The sequence below is a fragment of the Drosophila obscura genome, unplaced genomic scaffold, assembly GCF_018151105.1.
Source record: "Drosophila obscura isolate BZ-5 IFL unplaced genomic scaffold, ASM1815110v1 contig_73, whole genome shotgun sequence".
NCBI lineage: Eukaryota > Metazoa > Arthropoda > Insecta > Diptera > Drosophilidae > Drosophila > Drosophila obscura.
The window spans coordinates 7,355,023-7,364,774 of record NW_024542865.1 but is presented as its reverse complement, the minus strand read 5'-3'; the positions used below and the strand labels follow the sequence as shown (position 1 = coordinate 7,364,774).

Here is a 9,752-nt window from a genome sequence, read left to right as displayed (position 1 = left end):
AATTATGCATAGCGACTTTTTGTGTAATGACTTTGACAATAAATCTTCGGTGTAATTATAATGTCATATCAGTCCATATAAGTATCATCGATTGTGCCACAAGCTAAGTTTGGAGCCCAATTAAATGAGACAAAGAGAGAGAGTCGTTAGGTTAAATGTTCCTTTGAGGGGTTTTCAGCAGACAGCTTTGCATGGCTAGCAGCTCCATGATCTGTTCAACTGACTAATCATTTCCCCAGAACATTCCAGAATGTCGAAACAGCCTGAAACATGGGACTAGATGGCAAAAAGTTGCTCGCTTTATTGTTACATTTCGTAAGGCATCTAGTCCCCTAAGTGCCAATGTCATCAGGAAAAACTCTACGTGCCAGAGTCAGAAATGATTGAGATTATTGTCAGTTAGTTGATTAGACCGTATCAAATTTTAAGTGCATAGCAGGAATTATTATTGTTCTGTAGTTTCTGTATTAGTTCCTTCGACTGGTTTTGCCACATGATGAAGATGCAATTAAATTGCCTGTTAGCAGCCCTGATCGCCGTGGTAAGTGACTCCAACCAGCCGACTCGTCACCACTCATTTTCGGTATATTGACAGTCACAACTGTCGAGTGGATATGCCAGAAGTTGTCGTAGCAAAGAGAAGATCCCAAACACCAGCGCCATCGAACGGATGGAGGAATTCACGATACCCCAGAGACTGGGAGGTCAGCCAGCCCAGAATTCCGCCACCATTGGCACGCTGGTGAACTCCACCGAGCTGCGATCAACCACCAGTGGACGAGGCTCCACCGCAGCGCAAAACACCACCGCCATGGCTAAGCCAGGCCAAAACACCACCGCCACTGCTGAGCTGGGCAACTGCACCACACTGGAAGCCAGCAGAGGTTCACGCGGACAGCCAGCCACAGCTGATGCGCAGCGCATCGTTCGCAAGAAGCGGGAAATGAAGGTAGAAACCGCCTACGACTTTCATACAACGCATTTGTTCTGCGATTTCGATGATCGTGGAAGACACCAGTGGATCTGGTTTATGCCCAATCATTGCATTTGGGTCTGGAATAACAAGTATTCGCATGAGGGATTCTATCGCCTCTTCAAAACCTATCAGATGGAGGGCTTCCATTATGGCCAGTGGTACGAATGTCAGACACGGCTTGAGCTTAAATGAGCCTAAATAAAATTAGTTATTGGTTGATGCCGAAACTCATGCCGAAGCCGATGAGTAGCTCTCTTTTTGCTCGCTACGAGACAGATTTATCTGTTGGTTAATGTGGGCTGGGAGGAGTGTGTTTGTGGGATTTGTTCTAGTGTTAATTCTTGCCACCGACTTGCCAACTATAAGCGATTCCGTGCAGATGCAGATCGAAGGGAAGCATCAAGCAATCAATGGAATGGAGCCACACAGCAGCTCGGCACAGTGTGCCTGATCACAGCAAATGTGTCGCGAGTGCCATTAATGCGATGCCATTTATTCCAGAGACAAAGTAGTAGTCCATGATGACAGGGCTCTACGTACTCGTATACGTTTCTGAGTTAGCTGTTTGTTTGTTCATTTATTTCACATGTAGCATTACTGAGATTTTCAGTAGCTTGGTACGGATTGTACGACTCGTCTGAGATTTCGCTCCGTTGTTTAGAGCGAATCAAATTTCCCGTGCTGTTGCAGGAATACACACGTATTAAATTGCCATCAGTTCTTTCGATTGTTTGTGCCGCACGATGAAGTGGCAAATAAATTGCCTGTTAGCAGCTCTGCTCGCTGTGGTAAGTGACTGTGACTCAACTCCACTCGGCCGTTATCGGCCTGACTAATTTTCGGTATATTGACAGTCACAACTGTCGAGTGGATATGCCAAAAGTGTTCCAAGCAAAGAGGAGACCCCCCAGGTGCAGACATTACAGACGCCGGCAAGTACCCAAAGTCAGCCAGCGCCAAATGCCGCCGCCATTGGTAGGCTGGTGAACTCCACCGAGCTGGGATCAACCACCAGTGGACTAGGTGGAGCAGCGCAGAACGCCACCGCCATGGTCAGCGCCACTGAGCTGGGATCAAGCCAGAGGGCAGAGGGTCGGGCAGCAACAACGGTTGCTGTGGTGAAGCACATCGTTCGCAAGAAGCGCACGGCCATGGAGGTAGATGCCCCCTACGACCTGCATACAACGCATATGTTCTGCGATTTTGATGAGCGCGGCAGACACCGCATTGTGCTGTTCTTCCCGAATCACTGCATCTGGGTCTGGAACAACAAGTACGCCCATGAGGGCTTCTATCATCTCTTCAAGCTCTATCAGACGGAGGCCTTCTTCTTTGGCCAGTACAACGAACGCTTGAAACAGTACGAGACCGTCGCCCATGTCTGGACCGCTGACTAGGAGGTGGCAGCAGGTGCCACCCAGCTGCTTGAGATTCCATTCAGCCTTCAAGTAAATGTTAAATTATCTGTGACTAATTGGCCTGATGGGTTGGCCTTGATGGGTGTTTTGTCCTGTGCTTCGACAAAATATCCAAACAGTGGGCTGATATATTTTTAATAAAACTCAATCATATTTAATGTGAGCGGTGTCTTGGGTTGGTAGGCAGGAGCAGCGGAATCGAACTGATTGCCACAACCACAGGTCAGCTGTATCCGATACCCTAAACTTATCCACATTCAACACTTACGTCGAATGTCCTAAGACGGACCACTTTTCGGACCAGTATTCAGAGTACCCCGCCACAAGTTGCCAATCCATAAACATGAGTATTCGTAAGCTCTCGAAGCTCTGCCGATGCTACATAATACACAAATATTGGCAGTAGGCTTCAGAATACTATATAGTATTTGCTGTTTCAGATTTAGGGTAACAACATAAAAGGCAACGTATTTTTATGGATAATTTAATATACATATAGTACGTCAGCTGATTCGTCATTGAGCAAAGTTGTGGTTCAGAAAACGCACCGCACATGGAGATGCTATTGAGCAGTGCCTTGGAAATGGTCCACATCCACATCCCAGAGCTACCAGTGAACAGTGTCTTGGAACAGGAAGTTGATGGAAAGAACAGTAGTAGTGTGAGCGAAGAGGTGCCCATCCCGGAGGTTCTGTCTCAATCCATCGAGACGCTGGACAATGGCATCGACACGATTCCGAGCACCAGCAATGGACTGGATCCAGAGATGGCATAGACGACTGCTACACCACCTGATGCCATTCCCTGGAAACTGGGAACTAGGAAAAGTCCAATTGCTTTTACGGGGGGAACTTTGTGCACTGCGAGAGGAGATCATCCGACGTTATTAAATGCTTAAGAGTGCAGACTTTATCTTCTTACCACAGTAAAAAGGTGCAGCGGCTGCTCGGCCAAACAAGCGCCGGATTGTCGATAGACAAGTCGGCCTATCAGCCACACGTTTCCAGTCCAGCATGAGGTAGGCCAGAGTGTCGCTGCAGCAGCTGCATTGCGTGCGAAGGGTGGCTGTGACTCGACTTTAGACTTCCCAAAGTCGCCCCTGGGGTAGGTTGAGGTTGATCTTTCGCAGCTTACTGGACTGCGACTGGGATCAGCTGGTTTAGATAGCAGACGTCCATCCCATCTCCGGACAGTCCATCGCTGGTACGCGGCTTCATGTCGATGCCATGTTCCAGCCTCTCAGTGGATTTAGATGGAATCTTCAGTATTGGGTTCCTCTTCCAGGGTACTACTACATATTTCCCCCATTCAATTAGAAAAGTAGTTTTGGTGCAAACGATTTGTACAAGTGTAGATTGGCTTTTTGTTAATGAAAAGTACTGAATGGGCACGAAAATGCTGACAGCAGCCCAGCCAACTATGTTCATAGTTTTTTTAAAATATGCTTCCTTTTCCAGTTCTTCTTGGATCTCTTTTCTTAGTTATATGGGGGAGCTTTTTCCAGGTAAACATTTGTCAGATTTTTATCAGAATTGGAAACCAACAGCACTCTTTAAGGGGCGTAGTACTGCGTTTTGGGCGGGCCTGGTCAGTCAGTGGCTTTTGTACCCAAGTTGATATGGCATGAGCCTCTCCGAATGAGCAGCAAAATGTTCATTTATATTTTTATTTACACATATGTATGTATGTATAGCATATTATTTGCTTTAGTAATACATGGAGCTTACGACTAGTCTGAATTGTTTTCACACGTATTTATACACATATAAAAACATAATGTTATATATGTACAGCTATATATTATATGTATTTATTAATTATATTCTACAGAAAATAGGTTTATTTCGGAACTCGAAACTCACAAATCTCAAAAAAGGAGCAGCAAACAAATTCATACATTCACAAGTACATACATGTACTGTATGTATGATATTTAATATATATGAATTTATGAATTTGTTTGCTGTCTAAGAAGGACTCTCATCAATCACACTGAAAAGTGGAATACCACAAGCCCGTTCACACGCACACAACCATGCACTGATCCGATTCGGCAGTTCCGCGAGAGCTGATCATCTTCCCACTTCACCACCCCCACACACACACAAACACACACAAACAAATGTCGGAAAAAATAAAGAGCAAACAAAAACTAGTGCATTAATAACACTAGTCAACACGACATTTAGGCTGTGGCCCAAAATGACTTTTTCTTATAGATTTCGGGGTTTTAAAAATTTTTAACGAATTATGGTTTTTTTTTGTATGGTTTAGTTTTTTTTTAAAGAATCTTAAAGTATCTTATATCTGGTTGCATAGAACTTTGCAGTTCTGAAAAGCTGACACATGCAGCTATAAATCCGACCCAGACACTTTGTATCTGCAGCTTAACGCCTGGAAGATATTAAGCTTTCAAATTTCATCATTATTTTCCGGTATTTTTTCCCATACTTTAAAAACTCGGAAAAGTCGAAAAAAAAATAATTCTTGGCATGCATTTTTTTATACGCATTATTGTTCATTATGCAAATATGCAACCAGATATAATATACTTAAGCTATATTCGAAAAATAGAAGCACTACATCTGAAAAAAACCATGAACAAAAATACCAGACTCTAAAAATTCTTAAAAAAAAAATTAAACCATAAAAATAAAAAAAATACTACAAAAATTTAAAAATCGCGAAATCTATCAGAAAAATTAATGGTTCACAGCGCAAAGAAAAAGTTCAATTTTGTTGAGTAGTGTAATAAGGAATAAATTTGTAGCACTAGGAATATTAAAATAAAATAAAAACAAACAAAATAATATTCATTCATACATGTATAATATATTTCTTGATATTTGTGAGTGGGGTAAAACGTATTATCCATAGAATATAATTAATACATACACATACATATTTATTTATATATATATAACATTATGTTTAAGCAACTTAAACATTGCGCATATTGTGTTTACATAACATAATGACATTCTGTGCTGCGAATGTCGTGATTTTTGCTCCTCCATTTCTTAACGTAAGTCCCCTTAAGAATAGATTTGTGTGTGTGTGTGTGTTTGTTTGCTTCTGTGTGTGTGTGTGCTTATCCGACTAGAGTCGCAACTTCCCCAATGCCTTTCAGCCCTTAATTTCCTTGGGGCAACTATACAGCTATTATACTTACAATTACCAAAAAAAATAAGAAGTAAAAACATGGGAGAGTGGGGTATGGGTATGGGATGGACATTTATATGTATGCATGGGATATGGAAGTGATTCTCGAAATACACCCGATTCGAAATCCGACGCCCTGGACAGGCCCATTAATTTATCAAAAGACAATTCAAATATTTTGCCAAACTTGAAACTGAGACAACAGAAACTTGAATAATTATCGAGAAGTTTTTCTTTTTACATCAACCGAAAATAAAATTTAGCCCACAAAGATAATTTATTCCTTATCAACTGGGAGGAAATGTAAATGTTTATTTTTGAGACCCAATTTAAAAAAAATTAAATAAAACAAAAATCGGAATCCGAAAGGAAATCGATAATTCATATCTAGCTATTAACAATAGAAAATAGAGAAAATTAATTAACAAACTTTCAGCTAAGAACAAAAAAAAACAAACACTCATGTGGGGGCCAATGCCGCTGTCGCCAATTCTTCAGTGAAGTGAGAAGAGGATCAGTGGGTTTGTGTGTGTGTGCGTGTGTGTGTGCGTGTGTGTGTTTGTGAATGTGTTTGAGAAATTCTATTTGTATGGTGTGATGAATTTTGAGTGTCCTTCTTAGACCCTCTTAAGAGTCTAATGCAGTCATGATGTCGTCCAGGGTTCCCCGGGAGATGGCATGTCGGCTGGAGCTCAGATTAAAGTCGGTCTCTGTGGCGAATAGAGGAAATCTTGGTTTAAGCCACGATCTGCTGAAGGGGGGGGGGATGGGGCATTTAACATGGGGGCCACAACTCACCCACTAGCTGACCAAGATCGTCGTCCTCGGACGTGCGCTCGGGCTCAATGGTGAAGAATGAATCTGGTATCGGCGAGGCAACCCCCCTGGTCGTCGTATCAATGCTGTTTATGCTGCAATGATGCGTGGATATTAGCTCATCTGGCAATGTGGGCGATGGGGCAGCTGCCGATGGACGAGGGGGTGTCACGACGAGATCCTGGTTGATAGAGGTATCGGTCGCTGCGCTCATGGATTTGAAACTGGTCTCCGAGTCGCCAGAGTCGATGCGTAGTGATGATCGTTGGTGGGGTACCGTCACGCCGCTCCTGTGCGGACTCGATGTGGGCGTATGCAGCTGACGCACATCCTCCAACGAGGCCTGGATTTCCAGTATATCCTCCTCGTCCTCGGTCGTCAGCGTTGGTGCTGCGCTGCCATCAACCACATTCAGGGACGCACCCAGATCCATTATTTCATCGATTTCATCCTTCTGCTGTTCCTCCGTCACCGATTCCTCCAGCACCAGCTCATCCAGGAGAGTCTCGTCGACCAAATCAAGTAAGCTCTCTTCTTTGTTAGTTCCATCCGCCTTCTCATCTGCGACATTTGCGGCGCGTACCTCTCGTTCTTGTTCCGATTCCACCTCAACCTCTGCTCCCAATTCGGCTTCGGGTACTATTTCCGATTCAATCATGGCGCTATCTACGGCGTCCTTTCCTCTATCGGAGACGTTTTCATCTCCGTCTCCGTCTTTGTCTCCATCTCCATCTCCATCTCCGTCCGCTTTTACGTTCGCTTCCGTATCAGTTTTTTCTTCGTTTTCTTCCGTTTTGCTCGTTAAGGTTCTGTCATTCGTTTCTTTTTCTTTGCGGTCCTCTACTGCATTTGCGACCGGCTGCTCTTCTCCTTCGACTACTTTCTTTTCATTCGCGATGGTCTCCTCTGCTCCCACGATTTTATCTTTGTCTGCCTCTCCTGGGGCCATATCTTTATCTGTGTCGCTGTTGCATTTTTCGGCCAACGTCTTCTCCATCTCCGTTTTCGTTGCCATCTCCGCCTCTGTTTCCTGTGGCTTCGCCGTTTCGGTTAATATGTCTGGTATTTTGGCCATTTCTTCAAACTTTTCAATGAGGGTCTGTACACTCTGAAAGGCGTCTTTCTTCGGCTCCTCCTTTTGTTCCTTTTTGTCCTGCTGCCCCTTCGGCTCCTGCTCCGTCTCACTGTCGCTGATGGTCGTCGTCACGGAGATCTTCTTCCGCTTCTTGGGTACCGGAGTGCCATCTCTTTGGGCGCGCGGCAGGTCGTTGGGCACTGAATGAAAAATACACAAAAATGAATATATGTTCAGTCAAGACCATTCTAGATCCTCCGCTTACCGATATACTCCTCATCTTCATCATCGTTCTCGGGCTTTCGATCATCGTCGAGACGCAGGCTGGCCAGTCCCACGACCGGTACACTCGAGGGGGACCTCTTGAGCTTGCGACTCTCCGAAGAGCCACCGTTGCAGGAGCGGCGCTTGTCCGTGCCGGTTGGGGTGGCGAGGACAATATCCTCCAGCACGTTGCCAGTCGCATCCACACGCTGTAGGCGCGTGGGTTTCGGCGAGCCCCTGCGCTTAATGGACAAGCCCAGCGTGGAGCGACGCGGGCTGCTGCTTTCGCTGCTGCCCAAAATCTCCACGGATTCGCTGAAGGACACCGACAGATTTGACTTTCGCGGTCGCCCCTTGGTGGGGCTCTTCAGCGTCTTCTTGGCCTTGCACACTGTTGGCCACGCAGTTGCCTTGGGTTGTGTGTCCGGTATCTTGATACGCTTAATCTTTACCCTACAGTGGAAGAATCGGGCGCCATAGCGATTGATTAGCTCCTGGATGGGTAGCGTCACCGCTTTGCTTGTGCTCGGCCTCTGCTTGGTCCTCGGTGCTGCAGGCGTATGCTGGGTTCCACGATTTTTGCCACTATTATGCGCCAAGGGTACCTTGATGTGCACTTTGGTCTTCTTTGGCGGCGATGGGGACGCCTCTGTGGTCGAGCAGCTGGCATTAAGGACCTTCTTGGGGCGACCGCGCTTGCGTGGCCCGGACATCGGTGTAGCTGGGAGTTGCAGTGTTGCTGTGGATGTGTCCTTGGATGGGTATGGGGATGATGCGGTGTAGCTCTCAATTTCTGCTGTTGTCATACGCTTGATGCGCACCAACAGAGGCTTGGTCAGCTGGCTGGACGTTGGGCGGGGGAGATCGGCAAACATCTTTTGTTGGGCCTTGGTTTTGGGCGGAATTGACAACTGTATCGAATCGTCCAATTCATTGTCCCCCTCATGGTCCTCAACACCATCGTTCTTATCATCAGCACTTTCCTGAGCTTGATCCTTGCCCATTGGTTCTTTGTCTTCGGCCGCATCTTTTGTTAGTTCCCGGGAAACGGTGCGCTTTATGCGGACGACCAAACGTTTGCATGGCTCCACGGGATCATCCTCGGCGGTTTCTATATAAAATGCATGCATGTACGTATATATATAAATGGAAGTGTATGTACATCGATATGTGTGCACGTGCAAGGGTGTATAGGTGTGCGTGTACATGCCAAAAGCTTTGAGGTGGTCCACAGACACGCCAAAATGCTTACCCAAATGACGCGACGAAGAAGCAGCGGCGGTGGCTGTGGCAGCTGCGGTGGCTGTGGCAGCTGCGGCGGCTGTGGCGGCAGTCTTCGTCGATGGTGTCTCAGGCAGTTGGGAGGCACCTCTTGAGTTCCTTGAGCCCTCGCGAACCCGTTGTGGCGGCGGAGTTGCCTTAACCATGTCGAACAACTCCATAATCTGTTTGAGCGTTGCGTCGCGTTCCCGTTCCCTCCTAACCAAAGAAATTCAACATTTGGTTACCAGTTGCAAAAATTGGCAAACTAATTGACTATGCTTACCTCTGCAAGAGATTTGAGCTGTTTAGCGGTCCTCTTCTTGTATTTTTCCACCAAAATTTCTTTTCATTCAACAAAATTAACGCGGACTAGACGCCGTAGAGGTGTCAAACCAGGGCACTATCGATAGTATCGAATTTTTACGGCTAGCCTCTACTATCGACGGTTTTGCGACTATCAGGATAAACTCGATTGTTTTTTCAGAACATTCAACGTTGATATTCCCCTCGATTTTGATATTCCGTTTAATATTACTAGCTAGCTGAGATTCTCAGCCCTAAACAAATAATTTTATCCTATAGATACATACATTTTCTACAAGATTGGCAAGTTTTCAGAAGTCTTTTTTATTGGATTATTTACATATTAAGGTTCAAACAAAAACAACATAAAACGAATGTGACGTCGTTTTGTGGCGCTGCCAGACTCGTGCAATTCGTAGTTGCTGCGGGCTGCCATACCGTGATATTTTGTGATATGAAATTCGTCAATTTTGAT

The 9,752-nt window shown here is 45.4% G+C and overlaps 3 protein-coding genes across 4 annotated transcripts; 2 read left to right on the top strand and 1 right to left on the bottom strand.

Moving 5' to 3' along the window:
• Positions 1-368: 368 nt before the first annotated feature.
• On the top strand, positions 369-1,213 carry LOC111082275. The gene is made up of 2 exons (XM_022378460.2): positions 369-541; positions 596-1,213. Exons 1-2 carry the CDS (start codon positions 494-496, stop codon positions 1,166-1,168), a joined length of 621 nt encoding a protein of 206 aa, XP_022234152.2. The 5' UTR covers positions 369-493; the 3' UTR covers positions 1,169-1,213.
• A 328-nt stretch (positions 1,214-1,541) lies between these two features.
• Positions 1,542-2,542, top strand: LOC111082278. Its single transcript, XM_022378464.2, has 2 exons — positions 1,542-1,764; positions 1,831-2,542. Exons 1-2 carry the CDS (start codon positions 1,720-1,722, stop codon positions 2,371-2,373), a joined length of 588 nt encoding a protein of 195 aa, XP_022234156.2. The 5' UTR covers positions 1,542-1,719; the 3' UTR covers positions 2,374-2,542.
• Positions 2,543-5,259: 2,717 nt separating this feature from the next.
• Positions 5,260-9,378, bottom strand: LOC111082276 (cylicin-2). Of its 2 annotated transcripts, none has more exons than XM_022378461.2 (5): positions 9,258-9,378; positions 8,964-9,190; positions 7,713-8,822; positions 6,355-7,647; positions 5,260-6,266 (listed from the first exon to the last, which is right to left on the bottom strand). In XM_022378461.2, the coding sequence occupies exons 2-5, from the start codon at positions 9,151-9,153 to the stop codon at positions 6,184-6,186; spliced, it is 2,676 nt and encodes an 891-aa protein (XP_022234153.2). In that variant the 5' UTR covers positions 9,154-9,190; positions 9,258-9,378; the 3' UTR covers positions 5,260-6,183. The 2 variants fall into 2 exon arrangements, with proteins under 2 accessions (XP_022234153.2, XP_022234154.2); XM_022378462.2 differs by having other exon boundaries at positions 6,367-7,647.
• Between the last annotated feature and the right edge of the window lie 374 nt (positions 9,379-9,752).